The sequence below is a fragment of the Catharus ustulatus genome, chromosome 2 (genome assembly GCF_009819885.2).
Source record: "Catharus ustulatus isolate bCatUst1 chromosome 2, bCatUst1.pri.v2, whole genome shotgun sequence".
Classification (NCBI taxonomy): domain Eukaryota; kingdom Metazoa; phylum Chordata; class Aves; order Passeriformes; family Turdidae; genus Catharus; species Catharus ustulatus.
Genome location: NC_046222.1, coordinates 98,659,096 through 98,684,388, shown reverse-complemented (window position 1 = coordinate 98,684,388; position 25,293 = coordinate 98,659,096). Strand labels below are relative to the sequence as shown.

General features: G+C 39.6%; 1 protein-coding gene across 1 annotated transcript in view; it reads right to left on the bottom strand.

The window, feature by feature from the left end:
* The window catches only part of TUBGCP3 (tubulin gamma complex associated protein 3), a 46,976-nt gene extending 24,703 nt beyond the window's left edge, over positions 1-22,273 (bottom strand). The window contains exons 1-7 of the mRNA XM_033052014.2: positions 22,056-22,273; positions 11,642-11,749; positions 9,750-9,817; positions 7,198-7,275; positions 6,374-6,591; positions 4,387-4,559; positions 1,550-1,668 (exon numbers count right to left, since the gene is read on the bottom strand). Coding sequence (XP_032907905.1) covers positions 1,550-1,668; positions 4,387-4,559; positions 6,374-6,591; positions 7,198-7,275; positions 9,750-9,817; positions 11,642-11,749; positions 22,056-22,131 — 840 coding nt within the window. The 5' untranslated portion in view covers positions 22,132-22,273. The remainder of the gene's footprint in view (positions 1-1,549; positions 1,669-4,386; positions 4,560-6,373; positions 6,592-7,197; positions 7,276-9,749; positions 9,818-11,641; positions 11,750-22,055) is intronic.
* Between the last annotated feature and the right edge of the window lie 3,020 nt (positions 22,274-25,293).

Genomic DNA, 25,293 nt, shown 5'->3' with positions numbered 1-25,293 from the left:
ATGTGCAGCTAGAGGAGGTATGATCTTGGTCCTCCTTGTTTGTCAGCAGAAGTTCCAGCTGCAGCTCTGGTGAATCAGATAATCTCATCTTCACTGGGTCTGGTAGCTCAGACCAAGTATACAAATGAGGAAGAATAGAAAATTCTGCCTTCACAAAAATAATTGAAGACAAAGTTCTTAGGCAAAGATTAATCAGACAGCCTGTGGTCAGTAATTAAATTCCCTGAATTACAAGTTCCATGTAAAACAGCTTCTGACCTCAAACCAGCCCATTGGATATAAAAGCTACACAGAAAACCAATGAAACCCATTGCCAATTTTGTAATCACCACATTTTTCTCACATTCCTCTAGAAAAATATATTATGCTACCCTTCTTTTCCCATACATAAACTCATTACTCAGTGAAGGTTTTCAGGAATTACAAAATTTGCATCATGTACAGGTAGTTGTGTATGAAGAATCTATTAATTAATATGATTTAACTTATTTAACAAGTTAAGCTTTTCCATTTATCCCTCCATTAAGCAGCCGTAAATGTCATTATAAAGCAATGGTGAAAAACATTTCACTTTTTGCTACTATTATGAAGGAAAAAGGTAAATTAGCCCAGGTATCAACATAAGACCTGTCCACCATGTTCTTGGCACATGAAAAGACCCAGAAGTAATTTCCTCAAAATTTAAGGACTATATTGTGGAAAGTAGTATTACATAGTAACATAGCACAGTAATATTTTCATAGTAGAAAGTTTTTAAAAGTAAAAATTGAAAGCATTGTCTTTCCATCTCAACAAAAACGTGAAAACCCATTAGCAGAAGCTGAACACGGAAGCTGTACTATCTAAATACTGAATGTGAAGATGCTAAAGCAATCACAGCCATTTGCTAAGCTGACCCAATCACACTCTTGAGGTTTTTTTGAATTGCAGATAGGCTAAACATCTCACCACCTTAAAGCAAAGTCTGTCAGGCATCTATCCTATTCTTTTGTCCCCTATTTGATGTCTTCATTCAAATTCACATCAGGCCTTTCTTCAGTTCTACCACCAGTCCTTTCTTTCCTAGGTAATCTGCACCTGATCACTTATAATTGTAATCAGGTCCATAACATCAAGTGGTTAGCATCCATTCCATATCTCAAGCTGTTAAATTCAATAATAATGTAGTCAATACTAAGATCTGCTTTATATTAACTCTTACATTGGAGAGGAGAAATGCTGACAGAAGTCCTCAAAGCCATAATTTACAAATTTACTGGATTAAGAGTTGGGAGGTTATCCACATCTTGTGAAATGCTGCATTTTCTTTCTGGTATCTAATCTACCCAATTGATTTTCAACAACTACTGTTGAAACTACTCTGTTGTATTAACAAAAGAACCCCCTCAAAACAAAACAAACAAACAAACTCAGCACAAAACAAAATAAAAGCTGGTAGAGGGAATATAGACTTGTTATAGTATTTTAACTTTTTAACATGTTTCTCATGGCTATTTTTCCCCTATATCCTTCTCTGCACACATATGAAATACAAGTCACCATACAGTACCTTTCCCTCCACTTTATAGCAATTTTCAGAATTGCACATTTTGATGTTTTTTCCATCTATTCCCTGGAAGACATATAAAACATCTCTTACAAGATTTGCCTCTGTTATTTCAACAGAACCTAGAAAAAACAAAAACAAAACAAGTATTTAGATCTGTTGATACAATTATTTTTGATTACAACTTTGAAGAGCTGTTCAGATGCATAGCCAAAAAACCCCAAACTATAAAAACTATAAAGCCTGTGCTTGTAACCTGTAAAGAAATGTTTTAGGTCCTCTTAGTCTGACAGGAAAGCCCAAGATTGCCTCTAGTGCTACCTGTGGTTCTCTCAGAGTTGTCAGCTTGTATGGCATAGAACATGTCCTATTTTAACTGGCTCATCGCCAAGTTCTTAAACTTCTTGTCTGATCCAACACCAGCGTAAGTTCCGAGGCAAGCACCACAGTAACTTTATTTGAACAAATAGCTGAAGCTGAGACTTACAGAATAACCCCTTCTACATTCACCTAGGAAAAGAACAGTTAATCCAGAAGGAAGAGTTGCTCGTTTTATAATGGCTTTCAGTTACATATGCCACTGCTCAGTGAGAAGACTGAGCAAATCAGACTGCGGAACAGCCATGGAGCTAGAAAATATTTAAGTGCAAATACTGTTTCTGAAGATAAATATGTTTTTGATTTAGTAAAGCTTTTGCTATTGTAACATAGTTTGCTTCTGGTTCTTACCTCTAGTCAAAGGTTAGATTGTGTTAAAGATGAAAGATATTTATGAATTTAAAGGGAACATAAGATCAAAAAAGGCATTGTGTAGGCCATTGAGACTATCCCCACCTTTTATGGACAAACTGCGCTTGTTTCTTACAGAAGCACCATGTGGATTTCAAGAATTTAACCATTTTAACAACAAGTATCCAGAAACTGAGATGCTACAACACGCATCTCCCAAATCAGACAGTACTCTTACTCTTGTCAGTTTGCCTCTCAAACAATCCACTTTCCCGTAAAAAAATAAGAAAAATTAAATTCTACTCTTATTTCAACAAAAGTAGTCTTCACTTCAGGATACCATTTAAAACTCAGCCTCCCCCCATAACAGTAAGATGTGCATGACTGCAGGTTGTCCCTCTTAGGAACTTGTAGTAAAACCGTGAAAGACGCAAGTGCACATTTCTTTAATTGATATAGAATACAACAAGTATCAACATCAGCCATATAATGTGCCTTTTTATACTCTGTGTGTACACATAACAGTAAGAAAATTTCAAATGAAAGCAAGCAACTTAAGGAGAAAAAATTAATTACAGGAAACTAATATTCATAGAAATGCATCTTCCTGACAATAGACTTCTATATTCTGAATGTAGTCCTACTTCTATTTCTAAACCAGCAAGTGACTACATTTAAGACAAGTGCCAGTCCTTATACCCATCCCACACAGGAACCAAAGTCAGAGCTGCCAGTTGACTCAACAGAAGAAGTATTGCTTTTTATAGCCATCAGTATAATATATTAAGAGGCAGTGCTAGATTTTATATGTTTTTCCATTTCTTTTTCCTATGCTTTTTTCTACTCCTTTTTCTACTTTTTTTTTCTCTATTTTTGCATATATTAAATCTACCACATATGTAAAACACATATTTAGATTATATAGATACACACACCTCACATATAACAGTCTTGTTAATTAGGTTCTAAATGCCAAACATTGCCCTCAGATACACCAGTACAACTCTGATCTATAAGCCACTGCTTTGAACACTGCTACTCAAGGATGCAGAGGCTGGCAGACAGGCTGCATTTTAGTTCCTTAATATCTACACTTATTTGTATAGAAGCCAAAAACAAATTAAGACAAAATACCACAAACAAAAGCCTGCATCTCTTATCTTCCTTTGCCAGAGAATAACAGTGCTATAGGATGACAACACCTGCCATCAGTTCACTTATTCAGAACTTTTACAGTAAGCGTTGCCACAGAAATCACGTGTTAAACAATTCCTTAGTTATACTTGTGTAAATTCAGAATAGATCCTCTAGGAATCAGCTTCAAGTTTACAGGCACTTCATCACGAACATAAATTAGCAATATTAGGACTTTAGGAAGACATTCTTTACTGTGAGGGTTGATGAGGCATGTTGCCCAGAGAAGCTGTGGATGCCCCATCCCTGGAAGTGTTCAAGCATAGGGTGGATGCCTCTCTGAGCAACCTGGCCTAGTGGAATGTGTCCCTGTCCACAGCAGAGGAGTTGGAACAAGATGATCTTTAGGTACCTTCCAACTCAAACCATTCTATGATTTCACGAGTCTATACGTTTTTAATTTTACTGACAATATTTTATGTCACTTGTTCTAAATACAACCACTGCAAACAGTATACTAATCTAAAGAAGAAAGAGGTTTAAGAGCTCTATATTCCTGTTCATATTTCCAAGTTCTGAAAGACACAGAACCACAAAGAAATGAATATTTCAACAAGTTCTGTTTACTGAGCTCTCTTTCTGACTCTAAAAATAGTAGCATCTTCTGATCCTCAAAAGAATGATCATTGCTCACAAGTCACAATCACTTAACTAAGACAAACACAGGAATGAACTCAGTCTTTTAAGAGGACCAGATCACAATCAAACCAGTGCAAAAAGAAATTATCAATCAGTCAAAGAGATTGTGGTCAAATATACTAGTCTTGCATATCTGCTTCTATCCTTTTATTAAGCACATTCTAGAAAAACACTCTTAAAAAAAAATCAACAAGTTATCATTCCAAAATTATTTAGAATATAATGGAGGATATAGGTACCAACTGTAGAAAACATTAACAAATAACATCTTTGCTCACCACTTGTATCCCCTTCTCGCCTAGACCTTGGCACACCACGAGAGACAGCGTTTGAAAAGCCTTTTGAGGTAGTGCTTTGTAAAGAAGGTTGGTTTGCAGTTAAAGTCCATGCAAGACGCGATCCTAGCTGCTGACGGAGGCAATCTCCGACGCCCGGAGCTTGATAGGATTGTCTAAAAGGATAAAAGGAAGAACTATCTTTAAAAACTTTCATTCTATACCCATTATGCAGCATGGAGTAATGCAAATTTCAAAAAATGCTCCAAGTTTTTTTGTGGATATTTCACTGGGGGGGAGGCTTAATAAAGGAACCTTAAAAAAGGGTAGAGAACACATACACAATTTACTTCTTCCTATAAGCCTACACTTTCAAAAAAAGCCCCAACCTCTAGAAAAGGGAAGTTTAAATTGGATATACATGATTTCATATCAAAGATTAACTTCAATGAAATGTGTAATTTGGCTGAAATAGGCCAAAAGTGAAGGTACTATAAGAATGATAAACATAGCCACAGTGAAAAAAACCTAAATATTTAAGTTATTACCTGAAACTGTAGTTACATCAAAGAACTAAAGGAAAATAGAGAAAGAGAATAAACTTCATTTCCCAGGTACTCTACTCTTTCAGATAGTTTGTATCAAGTGCCTGAAGACGTAATTAAGGAGAGAATATCCAGAAGAGTTCTAATTTACCGTCCTTTCAAACTTGTCAATCCTTATCACAAAGTATTAAATGCAAAAAATGTCACACTGGTCAAGCTCCAATCATCCAGGACCTCCCAGTTAGTTAGGACTAATTATATGATGGACAGCATCTTGGTGAGCTCTTCTGCCAGCTCCCTCATCACTCTAGGACAAATCCCACCCAGTCCCACACACTTGTGAGCACCTAAGTGGGTCAGCAGAAACTCTGTGGTGATGCTCCTAGTCCCACGCCCCCCTTCTTGTCCATCACATCTAGACATGCTTTCCAGAGTAACAGCACAAAAGCAAAGCAAGCACCAAGTACCTCAACTTTTTCCACATCTGTCACCTAAGTCCATGCCCCTTGAACAGGGGCCCATGTTCTCTCTAGCTTTCCTTTACTGCTTCTGTAGTTGCAGAAGTATCTGCTGTTTCCCTTCATGCACATTGACAGATTAAGCTCTAGGTCAGTTTAGGATTTCACTGCAGCCACTCTGGCCCTGCTTCAATCTTTTTGCACACTTTTTTATATCTGAGTTTTGTCAGAAACAATTTGCTTCTCCATGCAGGTCTCTTGCCACTTTTCATTCCTCCTTGCCCATTTCTTTCTTAAGCTTGCAGGAGGTGATCCTTGAATATCAACCAGGTCTCTACTCCAGCAATTGATCCAGAAGATCATTGTAGCTCCCTTCAAACAGAATTATTCTATTTTATTCTCTTCTGAATCCCTCTTTCCTCCAGGATAGCCTCTCAAGGGATATTTCCAAGAAGATTCCAGAAGAGCCCTAAGTCTCCTACCCTAAAGTCCAGGGATGAAACACTGCTTTTTATCATGTTTCCACTTCCAGAATCCTGAACTACATTATCTTATCACTACTGCAGTATTCATATCGTATAAAATCCAGTTCTGTCAGCACTTATTTCATAATATAAATTTAATGACTCATGTCAAATACACTCCACTAAAAAAAGTCTTCAACTCAAAAAAAAAACAACAAACAACTTGGTCCTTTCTGAAGGCATCTTGTGATTTCATGTTTGTTTCACAACTCTTGGAGGTGGGAAGGAAAATTAGGAGACAAGAAGATAGTGACTAAAAATGGACACATTTGGACAGCCATTTATGGTTTCATATGGTCATATGCCAGCACCTGATATTCTGAACTGTTCAGCTCAGGAACTCAGTTTCTCTGCACCTAAAGTGGAATTTCCAATGGCATACAAAAGCAGAGGGTGAAGGAAAGAAAATAAAAAGAGAAAAAAGGCAAGTCTTCTCCAAACTTATCTGTAATGTGAAATTTACCCTGGAATGAGTGATTGTGGAGTTGGAGTTGGCCCATTTAGGGCATACAGGCTGATGCTGCTGATCCCACTGCTCCCCATGCTGCAGGAACTCTGAGCAGACTGCGCATTGCGGTCTTGGTAATTCAATGGAAGGGTCTGAGGCCTGGCATAGTAATAAGGGGTTGAGTGAGCATCCCGTGGCAATGCTTGAGCAAAAAGTGTGGCATAACTTGACACCTGAAAAGAAAAGGATTTGAAAAGGGAGGAATAATAAAAAAAAGGCAGGAATTGCTTTAATCAGATCTTCCGTTAACAGGAGTCCAATATCAAGAACATAAGAAATCTCTGAAGACCATGATTATACAAAAAAAATTTGCTGATGCAATCATCATGTCAAAAATGCGCCCTACAGTGAGCAACTGTACTTTTAGCAATACAACTTCTTTTTAACTGCAAATTGTCATTAGCAATAGCTGCAAAAAGCACTTTGGTGCCAGTAGAGCTGCAACGGCATTTTGCTTTCCCTACTCCATTTAAAACTCATTATCACATGAGCAAACATCACACCACCAAGCAGAAAGTAAACATAAAAATCACCCATCTAATATATTCACAACTCCAGTTACACGTGCTGGACAGCTCATATTTTTGCATTTATGTAGTGTAAGAAAACTACGCCAAATATTACAGATATGTAAGTCAAGTGGTTTTTTCCTTTCAACCTCACACACAGATATCATGAAAAAAACAGAGGTATTGGTTAAGTCCAGATAATGATTCTTGAAGACATCTAAAATAAGTGACACACAATTTCTCAGAAGCAAGGAAAGTCTCCTCACCTACCTTGTTACACTGTTTACGTGGATCTTCACTAAGGCTAAGCAGGAGGTAGAGTATTGACCATTTGTTTTTCAAAATGCCCTTCAAAGAAACATGAAGATAAACATAAATAAGTTTAACTTCATAATAACAAAATTCTTTTAAATTCCCCAACTTCCTAATATATACACATACAAATAAACTTTCCAGACAAATAATACTAACTCAGAGCCCCATTCTTGAATAAACTGGGAATGTGCAGTGCAGCCTCTGTATTTCTAATTTTATTAATTTCTTCCTCTGTGCTGAAATCATGAATTCTCACCTGCTCCGAGATCAGTAAGCAGGCTCAATTTAAAATTCATAGCTACTAAGAATGAGGTTTATACAGAGCTGAACTGTTACCAGCATTCCCACACACTCTCACCACTGAAAACATCTCAGATGCAGCCATTAATTTAACCTAAACGTGAAAAAGGAAAACTCTTGGTGAAGTTTTAAGCAAGGAACTGTTTTTTCTCCTTCTTCCCCTCCACTCTCCTTTACAGGAAAGTCTTGAAAGTGAGGGTTTCCATCTCTATTAATTTCAATGCCATTTAACAGAGCTAACAAAATTTTAATAGCTTAAGATAGAGACACTGTTAAAATGAAACTTACAGAATGCACAATATAGTCTTTAGTAAACAGACACATACAGACTTTTAGAATCAGACTGCCAGCACTTTTAGATCTCAGCAGAAAGCTGGCCAACTTCAGCCAAAGCCCAAGCTACAAACAGAATACTTTTAAATGAAGGCAAGTGCTAAAAGGATTTATCTAAAATATGTACATTCCTAGATATATTACCCCATAGTTCTATGACACCAACACTTGCACCTGAATTTACTAGTGGCAAAGAACCTTATGATGGACATGAAGCTGAGTCAAAGAAACTTATACAAATTCCCTCACAATATTGATCAGGCTATGATCTGCAATACTAAGCGCTGTTGAATATAAAGCAGACTTGAGGCATATCAAGATTCAAGACAGACTGCACTCCCTATGAAGCAACATAATTTACCAAAGCTCTACATTTTTATATAAAAAGAGACATTCTATATTATTATGTAGAGCACAATTCTATTATCTTCTGCTTTGATCTCAAGAACAAGTAAAAAGTAGAGGTATTGCATCTGTTGCAAGTAACTAATACAGCAACTGATTAACAAGTGGTGAAGAAGGAGCAGCAACTGCTTCTTCTACTGGCCAGGATAGAATAAATCCAAGTGCTCCAGGAAGTGTGGTTTGCACAACAGCAGGTTGCCATAAAAATAAGCACTGACCTCCTTTCCTGTTTAGAGTAATAGATGAAACATAGTTAAAACAGATTCACACACTTTTTTTTTTCCGTCCCAGCTGCTTTCAAGAGAATTGTTGGAAGAAAAGCCTCATTGATTCAGAAAACGTATATTCCTTTAAGCCCTTCCCTGTGCTCATGGGAAAAAGAAATTATTGAACACCATCAGTAATAAACCTAATAGCCCTAATAGCAGATCGAAAAATAATTGGAGATACTAGTAGAGGGAAAAAAAAAAAAAGGTGAAAAGAACCTTAAATGTTTGAGGAGGCAGTAAAATACCAGGAGATAGCTTGCATTACATTAAGAATAAGCAAGCATATAACATAGGCAAGGCATTTTGTTCCAAAGATTAGTCATCATGCTCTGCAGCACTCTGCTTGCCAAATGGCAACGCAGCACATAAGCTACAGAAACATGTTATGCAAAATCTGTATTAAGAGTTGTCTGCAAATCAGTGCTTTGCTGTACAAACCAGTGCAAATAATACACAAACCCATAGGATACTGAAACCAGGACAACTAGCTCAGTAACTTGAGCTCCAAACACTCACAATGTACTGGGTAAATCAAGTATGGAAGAGGGGAGGAGGAGAACCAAGTTCTGACTAGTCATATTCTCCACAGAATACCTTTTTTTGTAATCTTAATCTTACGTTAAACTCAAGATTTTCTACACACTAACATTTTTTGTCAGAATATTGGCATGCAATATTCTCTAACACTGGTGTTAGTGCCACCTAAGTCAGCAAACCCTTAATATTCAATATTAAAGACCTGGAGCACTTAAAAATTCAGATGCATGAGAATACTAGATTAGTAAAATCAATGCACTGCAAGGTGTTTGTGCAAAATAAATGATGAGAAAATTCACTAGTCTTACATATAAAATGAACCCTTTATTTTTACAGAGTTCCTTTCTTCAAAGAAGTACACCTTCATATAACTAAAAATAGAGCAAGGATTGAAATGCATCTCTAAAAGTTGTCTGGTCCAATCCCCCTGTTAAAACAGGGTCATCTACAGCAGGTTGCCCCTGACTATGTCCAGTCAGGTTTTCACTTGTGTACAAGGATGAAGACTCCACAACCTTCCTAGGCAAGCTGTTTGAGTATTTAACCATCCTCCCAGAAAAAATATTGTTCATGACCTGAGCAGTCTCCAAAACAACTCTAACATCAGAAGGATGCTTATGAATGTTTTCAGTTTCTTTACTCTTTACACATTTGTTAAACTACCTGTGAACCGAGTTTTCTGTAGAGTTCTGAAAACAAAGCAGCATCTGCTTCCCTTCTTTGTCGCACAACTATTGAAAAAAAAAGAAGTAGATTAAAAATTTGAAAGCGTAACAGTCATGTCTAAACATATACTTGTGGTAAATTATAAAATGCAACCAAGAAAGCTTCATGATGCTGGACTGTTTCATTGTATTTACTTAAATGTTTGTCCTGTTTTCATCTTATCTCCATTCCAGCCCTGAGAATTCTTGCAATGCAAGTAATTCAATGTAAGTACCTGCTTTTCTCAGCTTAATCAAAAAATGTATTTTTAAAGTGTCCTGGTAAAGTCTAGTCTGCCATTCAGTAGGTTTAGCAACCTAAGGGACTGAAGACACATCTAAATGCAGATACGCATTAAAGAATGTTATAAAAACTACATATAATTGCTCCAAAACTGGAGTGTAACTGTTTCTACTTTAGGCAGTAAAATCAAGGGAAAAAGTAGTAATGCCATTTGCTGCAAGTCACACAGAATTCCAGGGTCACACACCTTTCATATACTACAAAAAATAAGTCTCAAATCGATGCCAGTTACAGAAGGACTTACTGAGAGGAGACACATCTTCCAACTTTTTAAGATTTCTTAAAAAGCTACATTGCATCATTAAGAGTCATGTTAAAAGAAAACCAAGGCAATAAAAACCTCTGAAGAAACTTCAGTGATAAGAAAAATAACTATTAAATGTTAGAAATGTTAATTAGCATCAGATGTCACTGGTAAATACACTTTGCCAAGTAAGTCATTACTTGTGTGGTATCTCCAAAACAAATGTAAATTTAGAAGGATATATATCCAGCTACTTGTTACATGGCCATTAATACAAGCTTGCAAGCTGAAGTTGGGGAGGAGGATGAGGGAGACCAGTACTCTTCAGAAAACTGGCAACAGGCCCAAAGAACACACGCTGTGCTGAATACAAGTAGCCAAAGCATGGCAGAAAGTATATATTGTGGATTCTAGTGTTTTCGAGTTGTAGCTGGAGGAATTCTAATTGCTTATTTGTCTATCAGCAAGTCACGGAAGATCTGCATTAGCAAAAAACACACACGGACCTTAAACCAGTTACAACCACTGACGTCAGTTATCCTAATTCAATCTCTAATAGTTGAGCTTTGAATAGTCAAACTTTAATTTCATTAGCACAATTCAAATAATTGTTTCTGGACATGCTACTGTGCAGCAGAATCTGCTGAAAGGAGTATTTGGCTTTTCAAGAAGAATTCATCACATCCCCTTTGGATACACACAGTGCAACACTTGACTCAGAGCAGCAGAGAGCACAACGGAATGGAAATGCAACATCCCTTACAAAGTTGTGATCTGTGATCTTGTTTTTAAGAAGGTGGTAGCAGAAAGCTCGTAGAGAAACTGAGGGAAGTCAAGTAGGTGAGAAACCATTCCATCAATTCCCAGGATACTCATTCAGCAAGTTTCATACGGGTGCTCATGAAGTTAATTGTGCCAATGTGCAATATTCCTGAAGTGCACATCTCAAAAATACCAGTCTTTTACTCTCCTAAGAACTATGAATTCATAAATTCCAAGTACTAGTAAGGTGAAATGAGTGCAGTATTAATTGTTCTTTGTCTTGAAAGTGGCTAAGATACAAAGTAGCAAGGAAAGTTTAAGCTGAGTATTCAAAAAAATCTGAGCTGTGAATACAAATAGCCACTCACGAATATTCACTAGGAAATTAATGGCATGTACATCATGAGATTTTCAGGAGGTGAGCATTAATAATAGATTAGATAACTATCTGTGAGGCAGAGTTGTCCCCTTTTCAGAGAAATAACCTGATTAACTAGATAAAGATTTTTGTATTTCTAAGAAAGGAACAAGATGCACTTACGTTCTTTCTTGATTTTCTCGGCTACTAGAAATTCATCACGTTCAACAGTGGGAGCAAAATTGCTTCCAATAACTCTCACTGCATACTGAAACTGTTGGGCTGCATCAGCTGAAAGAAAAAGAAAAGTCTGTCAGTTAAGGAGAATGCTGAAGTTCTGTTAAAACTAATTTTTAAAAAGTGAAACATGAGATAACATTGTTATGTCTGAAAGCAGAAACAACATACCTGGCTTAGATCTGACACCACTGTGCTGCAATTCTTAGGCACACTTTTTACCAGAGGGCAGTAAAGCACAGCTTATCTAGTTTAGCATGGTATTAATGCAATATTTCAAACACACCACCTGTACACACCCCACAAATAATTGCACCAAAATTTGTGAGTAAGTCCTTCCTATTCTGTGCCGAAAGAGACACTTAGGTCTACCAGTTACTAGAGAGCATTTGCACACTTAACTGGCTCTGTCCCTCTTCATGGACAGAAACTCTGTGGGACCTGGCACACAGTCACACAATTCAGTTCACACACCACAGCAATACACCCATGTTCACCACCTACCTGTGGACCTTCACTCAGAAATGCACAACAGTGGTTTTACCAGTTTACCTTGGTTTTGTTTAAAACTGTTTGAGTGGTTTCACCCTTTGGTTCAAAGTCAGCTCAGAGATATCAGCATCACATCCCAATGCATGATGTCGACACTAACAAAGAGGTCACAAATCAGTGACCTCCTTCCACTGCTTCAATAACTCCATTTTTAATCTTGTTGAACAGCACAGTTTTAGAGGAAGTATTTGCTTTCTGAGAAAACTAACGGTCTGGTAACACCAAGATAGGGCCAGGTCAGTATTAATGATGCTACTGCTTAGTCGTATTCCCATTTATTGACCTGAAAAATCAAACAATAAGCCTACAGAAACATCAAGTCCCCTTATAAAAGATCAGACACATTTGCATTCCTTACATAGAAACAATTGCAATAACCCAAGGAAAAAGGCACGTAAGAAAATATCCAAGTGTGCTTGCTACATATTTGAATCTTTTTACTTCAGGAAAGAAACCCATCTAAGCAATTCTGCATATTGTCTGTTCTGTATATAACAATTATGTGTGCAAATGCATCACATCCTCATGTGTTTTATTTAGCCAGTTGAGCAGTCAGCTCTCAGGGAAAACTGCTGAGTAATGCAGCAAAGGTTAGGCCAAGGATGCTGGTCAGGACAAATACATACAAAAGGAATGAAAAAATGAAATAAAGGATCACTAGAAGAAGAAATATTTTAAGTCTTAAATTAACTAATATTTACAATTGGGGGAAAAAAATGCCTTGGAGATACCAGGAGTCAAATATTGATTAAGTGTAGTAAAATTTCAAAAATTTATGGAAAGAAGCTTGAAATTTGAAAACCACAATGTGCTAGATTGTGTTTGAATGCCCTACATTCTTCTTGAACATCCATTTTATACAGTCTTGTACTATAAATGTTATACACTGGTCCAACTCCACCAGAATACAACTGTAGAAAAGCAAGCATTAACCAATTCACACAAAGAAATACTTCACATAATCAGGAAAACAGTCTGCTCAGACAAAATCATTAACATTTCAGTGTTTGACAACACTGGCCTAGAGAAGGAGCAAGAGTATTGTTCTATTGTGAGAAAAGACAATACCACTATTACTGTAAGATCACAAATCTCTATGACAAATGCCTTCTCTTAGACTAAGCAACCTTTTAATTGCAATAAGGTTTTGAAAATAAAATATAAAAATTTAGTAGTCCAGCCACTGATGAACCAGGTGTGAAGAGTTCAGTATGAGGAAGCATTTCTGTGTGATTCTTAAGTTTAATGCATGTCATAACAGAACTTTCAAAAAGTATTCTGCATAGTCAATTAAAGTCAAATACTGGCACTAAGTTATCCCAAACAGTATATGTTCCAATAATTCCTCAACTTCGCAGCAGACAGGAAAGGGGCAAGCCTTCCCCGTAATGGGCAAGTTTTAAGCAAAATGTATTACCTCCTGTAACAACCTTGTATTTCAACACCAAACATAGAAAGCCTAAGTTAAAGCACTGAAACTTAGTATAGCCTTTTCCATATTGCCTGAACAAGGCATCTGAGAAAGATCTCTAGTTGAAAGACTACAATTCCATCCAACAAATTCTGCTTTTTAAACCTGAAAACATGGAAAAAGTTATCTACTCTTTACACATAACTGATTTGCCCCAGCAATTCAACAGCACTGTACCAAGACTGGTTTTCTATTTTATTTAATTCAGATTTTCATGTTTTATTCATATCAAGTCCAGCTTCTCTTTTACAAAATTACCTGCTGTGGGTGTTACTTCAGCAGATTATTTCTCATGAATTCATAAAATAACTTCAGTACCTAAAGTGATTAAACACGATACAGATGTGTCAGTACAATAAAAATTCACACAACTTATAACTAATAAGCACATCTAATTGCTTCCCTCCTCAAAGAATCACCATCATGACAGTAGACACACTTAAAATATACAGCCATCTATCTATTTGAACATCTTTCATCAGAAAATGATTGCAGCATGACTGTTACATAACAGCAGACTCAGTATATCTGATGTAGCTGTCTGAAGGCTAAAGGGGCAAACCAAATTGATCATGACTTGATTTCCAGCGGTCTGATCAGAGCAGAGAATGCAGATAGAGACAGCCACATCTCCTCAGACTATATCCCTTAAGTAAAACACATACAATTAATGACACTGATAAGTAGCCACACAGCTGAACAGAGAACTGGCACTTCTGAGTCACAAGAAAAAAATGAAAATTTAAAAATTGTACCCTTTGAACAAGGCAATCCATCAATCCTTCAAAGATCTACACTCCACACAGCCATTCAAACTTTCCTATACACAATGTTCTATTAGAACTGAACTACTTCAAAAGGCAGGTAACAGCACTTTAAAGCTGAAGAAAATACAAGTATAGCACATGAAAAAAAAGTATATAGAAGCAATGCACAGAAAGACTCTGGTTGTAAAGAAAGCAGGGAGAAATAGGACTAAAGATAAAATTTAAAGAAAAAGTCCCCGAGACAAAGAGATAATTAGCCAATATACTTGCAAGAATGAAGCATATCAGAGAATGCGCTGAAATTCAGAAAAAGTTTTGATATAAAGAAGCTTCTAACATTACCTATAATTTTAGGGAAGTGAATTGAAATTTACTTTATACTCTTGTGTATTTCTTTAAGTAAGGTTGGTTATCAGTTAATTATGTTTCCAAAAGCAGGCAGGGGGAAGTCCTGAAAAACCTAAGTAGTAATTGAAACTTTTTCTAAATCATTGTGAGAAATCTTGTTTCCTCAAAAGAAAACATTTGGTTATTTTAATACCTCTATAAACAATTTTTAAACTATAGGAACATAGGACATAGTTTAGGACTTGCTAAAGAAAGTTCACTAAACCAGTTTTTTTTCTTTCTTGAAAGACCTTAAAGATTAGCAAACTCTCCAATCAGCTGTCCATCGTCCCAGACAACCATTTTCCTTAAACACAAATACAAGACTATTGTAAAACAATTACACTCTAAATCAAATTCAGGGCTGTAGGAGTGGCACTGACCAGGGAAAAATTATTGCTGCAAACCACTCCAGATACAGATGCTGTCAAAAACATATATTGAAAAAAAAAATCCCAAACAACAAACTTCCTTCTTGTAACAAAGTGTTTGCAAAATGCCTAAATGTGCTGTTGTTGCAAAATTAACCTGAGAAGAAAAGCTGTAAACCTTTTCCCCTTCTCAGATGTACCATGAGTACATATGATGTTTGCCAAGACAGTAATGCTGCTGAATCTCCTCTGTTTTACTCATACCAGATTTTCTACATTACTATGAAGCATTACCTGGGGAAAAAGGCAATTGCACTAACATGACATATACCAACAAACTAAGAAGACTAGTCTCAAATGCCATTAACATTACTATTTTGCTCTTGAGGAGAATCTACACGCATTGTGAGCAAAACTGCTTGTTCTACAGAAAACAATTTGAAATGTGCAATTTTAGGCCCAGCCTGGTTATGACATGGAAGATGCTGCACTGGGTTAAGGCAATCCCAGACACAACTGCAGACTGGTAGAACCCTTTAAGGGCAGCCCTGCAGAGAAGGACTTGTGTGTTCTCATGGATAAAAAGCTGGACACGAGGCAGTAATGTGTGCTCAGTAATGCAGCCCAAAAGGCCTGAATGCATCTTGGGTTGCATCAAAAGAAGGGTGGCCAGGAGGTCAAGGGAGGTGATTCTCTCCTTTACTCTGGCCTCATGAGATCCCACCTGCAGTGCTGCATCCAGCTCCAGGGTCCCTAGCACAAAAAGACTTGGACCTGTTAAGAGCAGGTCCACAAGAGGCCACAGAGATGGTGAAAGGGCTGGAGCACCTCTCCTGTGCAGCCAGGCTGAGAAAGCTGGGGTTGTTCAGCCTGGAGAAGAGAAGGCTATGTGCAGAGACCTTATTGTGGCCTTTCAGTACTTAAAGGGGGTAATAAAAAAAGAGGAGAGCAATTTCTTACATAGGCAGATAGTAATAAGACAAACAGAAATTACTTTAAAGTAAAAAAGGAGACATTTAGACATCATGCTAGGAAGAAATTCTTTACAGTGGGGATGGTGAGACACTACAGAAAACTGCCATGAGAAGTTCTGGATGTCCTGTCCTGGAAGGCATCCCATCCCATGGCAGCAGGGCTGGAACTAGATGAGCTTTAGGGTACCTTCCAAGTGATTGTATGATTCTATGAAGTATTTCTGAAAAAAATTAATGTCTGATTTAGTCAAGTATCTTGAACTTCTGTTGATGAAAGTTTTTAGTTGAAGCATTTTAAATTTATTTAACTGTTAATTAACTGTTTTTCTAGTCTCCAGACTCCTTTCCCACAAAAGAAAATAAATCAACATAAGCACAAAATAAAAGCCCAAGCCACAAACACTCCCATATCTTTCCTTACTTAGAAGTTGTCCACACACTTTGATGCATAGCACAGGAAACATGACTATTCTTTAATTCTGCTAACATGGCTGGCTCTTGTGGCATTTAGTAAACAGATTTATTTGAGGACTGTCCCACTGAATTATCAACAAATTAACAACTCTGTCAATCTTTTCAGAACTTTCCCTCACTGTGAATTTTTGCCTCTTTTGTCAACTCCAATCTGCTCCGTTACTAGCATAGGTAAAACTCCCTCCATATCACCTTTTCAACGAACTCTATGCTTTTCTCCCAACATGAAATTTTAACATCTATTCCAGTAATTCAGAGTTTAAAAAACCAAACAACAATAACAAAACTGCCACTCTGGAGTTTAAATTGAGGCCACAGTATGGACTTCAGGTAGCAAACTGCTCCCGAAAGACAAACATACTACTTTACTTTCTGGAGCATGCACATCTCCAATAGCACTTCAGCACACAAAATTTTTTTAGGTTTCAAACTCAAATAGATTTAGCTTGAATATTTACAGCAGTGTCATTTGTTTCCATTGGAGGCACTAAGAGTTCTTAGAGTTTTAAGATTACCAGGAGGTTTGTGAAAGACAGCTAAGAACAGCAAGTTCTTTGTCAGAAGGACTAAAATCACTGTGCAAAGAGAGGCATGCAACCCTGTATAACTGCTGGAGCTGACAAACACAGGAGGGAAAAAGAAAATCATAGAAATTACTGCACAAGTAGGCAAGCTCCCTGCAAGATCAGGTGTAAGCATAAAAATGAGTGGATAGCCTTGAAAAACTCAGAATATAAAGCCAGTACAGTAATTCTTAGACACTATTGAGAACATGTGGAAGAGGGAGGTCAGCAACAGGTCCAACTGCTGAGACCAGAAAACTAATCACAGAAGCTCATGGCAGACACTCAGCATCATGCAAAGCTTTAAACCCTTCCTGGAGGACTGGTCAGAGCGCAGTAACAAAAAGCTTTCAAACATTAGTTTAAGGGGAAAAAATAGTTTAGGTAGATAATTAAAAAAAAACCAAATTAACAACTAAACAGTTCTTCCACATAACTCAGTAGACCTTAACATGAATGAATTTCTCAGAGGCAGAGCTGTTTGCAAAAATGCAAATCCCAGTAACTAGGCCTATGCAGCTGACTGGTTCTGGAAACAAAGCAAACCATCTACTTAGGGGATGATCCCAAAAGGGGGAAGAGAGAGAAGATGCTTCCACCACTGAGACCCTGAAGTCACAGTCCATCAAACCACAAATTCACTTCAACATAAATCTTTAACAAGCAGAGAAGGTAGAAGCCTTCTAAGGCCATCATGGGCAGAAGCAAAAAATTCCTTGATGAGGGTTTTATGGAAGACTTCAGGCATGGGATTGCACAACACAGACTCGGAAAGAGAGTACTCACAGCTTAGTCTTCAGTGAACAATTATGACAAGGACATTATATTAACAGAACCATTCAGCTCCTTCTGAAGTTGTAGCTTCCTCACAAACGTAACACACAAATGCTGAGAAGGAACAAGGAGAGAACAAAAATTCTCAAGTAGAAACTCAGGGAATGCACAGGCAGGAACACTATTAAATCATCGAACATCAATTCTGTTATTATTCACCATTTAAATTTCACCCAATTACATCAGTACTTTGTACTTCACATTCACAGCATGTTTACACAAATGGTTTAAGACAGATGTTTTCAGCTTCTTGTTTTGAATTGTTAGTAGAGATTTCCGCTACTAAATTTAAAGATCTCTTAAGTGTCTAAGTTTTTGCCCCTAAACTCTGTGGGAGTACTCGAACATGGTAAATTACTTTCCGAAGACTAAACTGATAACGTGTAAAGTTTTCTTCAACAAAGAGGATGTGACCCTACACAAGGAGCAGAGTAGCTGCATACAGACCACTAACCACACACTAATGCCTTACTTCAAACTTATCCTGTGCTGAAAGGAACAAGAATTACAAGCCTGAAAAACACTGAGATGCTAAATAGCTTGTCCAGTGGGTTCCTTACCATCTTCAAATACATTCATCTTTCTCAACACAGAGGATGCTAGTGGTAACAAAATTCCTTTATTGTCTTTTTATGTATTCCTAGGACATATATATCAGGGGGTGGGGGGAAAAACCACCACACACACTTTTCATGACTGAGAGTTTTACAGAAATTTTGATTTATCAGTCTCTATGCACTTGAAGTCTATAGCTGAGCTAACGCAGGTACTAGAGTTGACTGCTTCAAGGGAAATCCTGTCTCAGAAGGGTGAAGTTTCAGCTAGCATCCCTCCTAACATAGGAATAAAGAGCAGGGGAAGAAAAGGCTTCCCATCTGTCACATGCATAAAAACATGGGTTATAAACGTGGCAGACAACCCACTTTTTTATTTAAGCTGTCACTTCAAAGAAATCCCCAGATAATCCTCAAGTGCGCAGACAAGCAGGCTACAGGTTGCATGCAAAAACTTACGGTGATTTTGGCCAAAATTTCCACTTTCATTAGTCAAACACAGAAAATATTTTAGTTACATTATCAGAATCCAAACACACAGGAACAGGTTCAACATTTATTTAACAAAAAAACAAAACCCAATTCTCTTGCATGTTTTTGCACATACTGCTTGCAAATAAAATTATTTCAGTCAGGAGATATAGAGATGTATTGAAACTATGACTTCAAAAAAACCTAGATGCTACGGTGCTAGAAGTGAGTTGTCTCACCTCAATACTCCAGCTGATAAACAGAGGTTTCCATTTCTGTTCTCACACTCTGCTTAACTTTTTAAAGTATCACAGACCTAGATAACACTAAGAAACAAGTCTAGATTGAGTTAGACTCCAAATCTAAGAAAAAAGAGTAATAAAGAAAACGGGACTAGATATAATAGAAATAATGTCCTTGAAAAGGCATCCACTATTCCAGTAAAGCAAGACAATCTGTTTTCCAATTTTTCAAATTTGTGTTTGGAAACAGAACTAGCAACTGGCACAACAATTTGAGATTTCTGGTAGCAAACATTTGAAATACTATTAAACAAGAACATACACCAATTATATCAGTATAAAAAGTTTCCAAAGAATGCTAAAGGCAAGAAAGAGCTTTAAAAAACAGAGAGCTAAAACAGCTAGAATAGTCTGATGTGAAGTTCCCTTTAAAACACAGTTAAAATACTTGCTAAAAGAAACATGTGGTCACAGAACACAAGAGGCATTACACAGTTTAGAAGTTACTGCTGATTTGATGAAGATAGGGGAAGAGTTGAAATTAGTCACATTCTGATAAAATCATACAACAGGAATTTCTGACACAGAAATACTATAGATTCTGGGGGAAAAAAAAAACCCCTTAAGATCTTAGAGTTATATGGAGTGTTTTCTCTGAAGGAGTCCCTATTCAATAGTTCAAATAAAGACAAAGATTCCAATTTCCTACCAATTTTACCAAGGTTCTCAGATGAATCGCAGAATCATAAAATGGTTGGGGCTGGATGGGACCTTCAAAGACCATCTAGTCCACTTCCCCTGACCTGGGCAGGAGCATCTTACACTAGATCAGGTTTCTCAAAGCCCCATTCAATCTGGTCTTGAACACTTCCAGGGATGGGGTGTTCACAACTCCTCTGGGCAACCTGTTCCAGTGCCTCACAACCCCTGTAAAGACAGTAAAAACCTTCTTCTCCATGTCCAGTCTAAACATATGGTTTAGATGTAATAGTTTAAAGCCATTACTCCTTGTTCTGCCACTTTAGGCCTTGGTAAAACGTGTCTTTCTTACAAGCCCTCTTTAATCACCGAAAAGCACCAATGAGATCTCTGAGCAGAGCCTTCTCCAGGCTCAACACCCCCACCTCTCTCAGACCTGCTTTTTAGAAGAGGTGCTCCATTCTTCTCACCATTTCCATGGCCCTCTTCTGGACCTGCTCTAACACATCCACATCCTTTTTAGAAGTGGGGGCCCCAGAGCTGAACACAGTACTGTAGATGGGGTCTCACAAAAGCAGAGCAGTGAGGGGACAATCTGCTCTCTACCTGCTGTCCATGCTTCTTTTTAAGGAGCTCAAAATATGCCAGCTTTCTAGGATGCACATTACTGACTCATGTCCAGTTTTTCATCCACTCCCCAAGTCCTTCTCTGCAGGACTGCCTTCAATCCACTCCTCCCCCACTCTCTACAGATATTGGGGATTGCCCCAACACAGGTGCAGAACCTTGAGGTTCACAGGGGCTGCCAAGGTCTCTCTGCATGGCACTCCCTCCCCTCAGCACACGACCTGCACTGCTTGGCTTGGTGTCATCTGCAAACCTTCCAAAGGCACACTCAAGCCCACTGTCTAGTTATTAATAAATATATTGATCATCATAAATCCCAATACAGACCTCTGAGGGACACCACTCGCTATTGATCTTCATTTGGACATTGGGACAGTGACTACAACTCTTTGGATGTGGCCACGTTGCCAGTTTCAGCTCCTCATTCACCAAACAGTTCATCCATTAAACCCGTACCTCTCCAAAGAAACAAAGATGGGGTGTGAGACCACGACATGCTGTCTGCTGTACATGGAAATGAGGCCTGAGACAGACAACATATATATCTGTACCTTGTTACTTTCTAGAGTTCTAAGATAGCAATAATCCACACGTAGGGAACGTTCTAGTATTTTTTTACAAACGGTCAATGCTCAAAAGTTTTAGTTACTGTCCTGGAAATACCTAAAGAGACTTGTCAGAAGAAAGGGGTGTGGGGAGAGACGAGAGTAAGGGACTTGACAGCCATTGCCAATAAGGGAGAAAGTCGTCTATCATACAAGAAAATAGATGCAACAAAAGCTTTTGCTTTTGAGTTTGTCTAGCAAGCCATGCAGATAGAGATAAGCTTAAAAAGGAGACTCAGCAGATGCACGCCTTCCCTTCCACCCCTCCGACTGCTTACTAAAAACAGTCTTCGCCTCGACTGCAAGGGAGAAACTCACGCAAACACACAAGAGATTCATTCCCCTGCTGGAGGCTCACGGCACAAGACACCGCGGACCTGTAGCGGACCTGGCGCACGTCAATGGCTCCACTCGAGCAGGCACCGGCGGGAGGCGGGGGTTCCTCAACGCGTACACGGAGCCCCCTTTCGCCCAAACACCCGGCACCGGTGCCCCCCTCCCCGAAGAGGAGGGCGCCTTCTCGAGCCGGCCAAGCGCTCCGGGGGAGCCGGAGGAGGAGGGCACGGAGCCATCTCCAGCCGCCTCCCGCCGCAGGGCTCCGGCTGGCGGGGCCGCTGCCGCGCCCGGCCGGCACCCCAGACTGTCACCCCGGGGCCCGGCGGCCGCCGACACTCCCTGCCGAGGGGGCCGGCACCTCTCCAGCCCTACCGGGGCAACCCCCGCGGGCTCCGAGCGCTGCCGCCGGGGAAATGGCGAGGAACGCCGTTACCTTCGCTCTTGCCCAGGATGCGGCAGCAGAGGCTCTGCAGCAGAACGTTGGGGGATTTTTGGTCCGGAGTCGCCATCGCCGCGCGGGGCCGGGAGCGGGCGGCAGAGCCGGAGCACGGCGGGGTGGCGGAGGGAAGCGAGGACGCTGCCCGGTCGGCAGCGCAGGAAGCCGGCAGCACCTCCCGCTCCCGCCGCCGCCTACGGCGCCATTTTCACGGGACCCGCCGAAAGCCGCAGCCGCGGCCGCGCACCCACAATGCCCCGCGCGGCGGTTCCGGGGCAGGCGCCGCCCCGCGGTGCCCGGGCTGCGGACGGGACGGGACCGGCCCCGGCGCCTTCCCGCGCTGGGAAACGCCTCACGCTGCCCTCAGAGCCTCTGAGCGCTCCATCGCAGCACACGTGCACTGCAACACAGGTCTGAGGTGCAGGAGGTGGAGGCCCTCACGGGCAGGAGCGCTGAAGTCTCTGATGGAGGGCTAACAGAGGGCTTCAGACGTGGGATTGCAGAATGGAGACACGAATGTAGAGTAATCCTGTTGCCAAAATAGGTTCTTTCACCCGATGTGCAAGAGGCCAATACGCGCACAGAGTCGAGGTGTTTGATTTATTTACAGTTCTGCACTGAAAGGTGCTGGGTTGCGGATCCACAAAGCCAGCATCCCAACTATCAAAACTTTTTACTATTCACACATTTTAGCCAACAAAGGAATTAGTGTTTATTGGCTACAAGTTACATAGTTCTCTTCTTAATTAGCATTCTACCTTCTATTAATGATTCCACTGCATCTTATCCTTATTAGTCCACATTCTCAGTCTTTCTCTTTGGAGTCGGTGGTTTCTTGAGCTGATGGCCGTGAGTCAGGGGTCACAATCTCGACCTGCCCGAATTGCCTTCTAGCCAGTCGGAGCTGATTTCAGCACAATTGCTGAGGTTACTTTATTATTTACCTCTTGATCTTTAAAGTTTTGCTAGATGTCCTCGTGGCCCTGCATTCTGCGTTCTTTGTGTCCACCATCGGTGGTATATCCTTCTTCCCAAGTTTTGTTAACCTCACCCGGGTCTGAGGCCCTTGAAACATACTGAGCCCTAAACCTTAACAAAGCAATGCTTCCAACATCAAATTTGTCTTTCTAACACCTGGACATCACTTACAGCTGCTGTTTCATAGCTTAGATCTCTCTTTTGTTCCTGTTGTTTAGGCTTGAAAGTATAAAAAGATCAAACATCAGAGAGCACACTTTCTTTAGAAATCTTTACGTATTCCTCATTTTGCAACAATTCCACATTAGCCGTAAGTGGTACGTACAGACATCCTCACAAACATAAAAACACACAAGTGCTGAGGAGGAACACAGCCAGGGAGAACAAAAATTCTGAAGTACAAACAGGCAGGAACAACAATTAGATTGTTGAAACTCAACTCTTTTTTGTTATTTACGCAATAAATTTTGCCCAATTGGATCACTATATTTTACATTCACAGCAGGCTATCTACACAAATACTTTAAGATGAAGATTTTCACCTTGTTAGGGATTTTTACTAGAAATTTCCCAGCTAATTTTAAAGATCTCACAGGTATCTAAGGTTTTTGCCCCCAAACTCCACAGAAGTAATTGAACACCATTAATTACTTATGGGGCGACCACATTCACTTACTGCCCTCAGAGAAGGGGGGTGGCTGCACTTGGATTTGCTGCCTTGGGTATCAAGGCTCTTTAGTGGCTTTTCCACACAAACTATGAATCAAGGTGGGTCTGGAAAAATGTGTGAGGATGCTGGACCCACATCTCCATGTCCTGCTGTGCTGTGCAGCTGGATGTCCCCAGTCCCTGCAGAGGGCCTGGGCTCAAGCTGCCAGGCAGTGTGGGTGTTGTAACCCACTACCCAAAATGTATTAAGAATGGTATGCCCCTGTAATACCTGTAGACTGACCCTATCTCCTCTGCTTTACCCTACTGACAAGATACCAATTCCCCCTCCCCTTCCTGACCCTAGAAAAGATCCCTGTCCTTAAAAAACTTCCTCTTTGCCCTCTAAAAGCCATGAAGAAATAAACCACAGAACCCCATAAAAAAAAAGAACCTCTTTGTATCTTTTATCCTGTTCATGCTGCTCTAGTCCCAAGCCAGGGTACGGGGTGAACCTCGAACCATAATAACATGTGGGGACCAGGGACATCCCGCTCATGGCTGCTCTGTGCTGCTCCCTGTGACCTGCTCCTCAGGCTTGCCACCCCTAGCACAGACACTGATGTTACCAGGTGTCTGACTTCCATCTCTCCAGTAAATTCTGCTGTGTCCAGCCCAAAATACATACTGAGGAAATAGTTACTACCCTTGTGCTGCTGGAGTCCTGTGTAATTTGTAAGGGGTGATTTGAAATGCTGCAGCAGTAGCAGCCAGGTGGGCTTGGTGCACTGCTGGCTGTGAACAAATTCGTTCCTGCTGTGCAACACGTGGCTTTCTGACAGCCCCTGTTGGCTTCATTGTCTCCACAGTCATAATTTTGTGTGTATGCTTTCTTCAGGCACATGCACGTGGCCTTATCTTATGGGAACATTGCAGATGTAAACATTGACTTATTGCTAGCATTACTGCTAGAAACAAATCACAGTGGCAAGCCAAGAACTGAAACACATGGATGATATATGGGAGTTTGTTGCTTGGGATATTCTAGTAGAAACCTTCATTGTCTCATCACTCACACTATAATTCTTCAGTTCTTAGTTCTTTAGATTTTTCTGAGAAGTAAAATAGGACCCAAAATTAATCTCTGTTCCATTTTTCTGCCCAAAGCAAACACAATTGTGACTCACCACTGCTGCTAGTCACTTCAGATTTAGATTCTACTGTGGAAGGTGTTAATCTAGCAAGCAGCAAGTGTAACCATATTGCCTCACATGAGGCAAAAAAAAAAAACTTTGGCAATTATGTCTGGAAGTGGTATTCCTTTATAAAACCTTTACATTCCAAGGGAATCCAGTCACTCCCAAATATCCTGTTCCTGCTTCTAAGTGGATATTACTAATTCTTTCTGGTCACACTAGTTCCTTTTAAATAATGCAATTGTGTCAGTGGTCTGAAATCAGAACACATTATGAAACAGCGTGATGAGAACATGCCATTGAAATGGGCTCAGTCAGGCCTCCTGCAAGCAGCAGTACAAATACAAACCTAAGCTTTTCAACTTCAGCACAACCACATCCTATGTTATGCTTCTGAAGTAGTGTGATAGCCA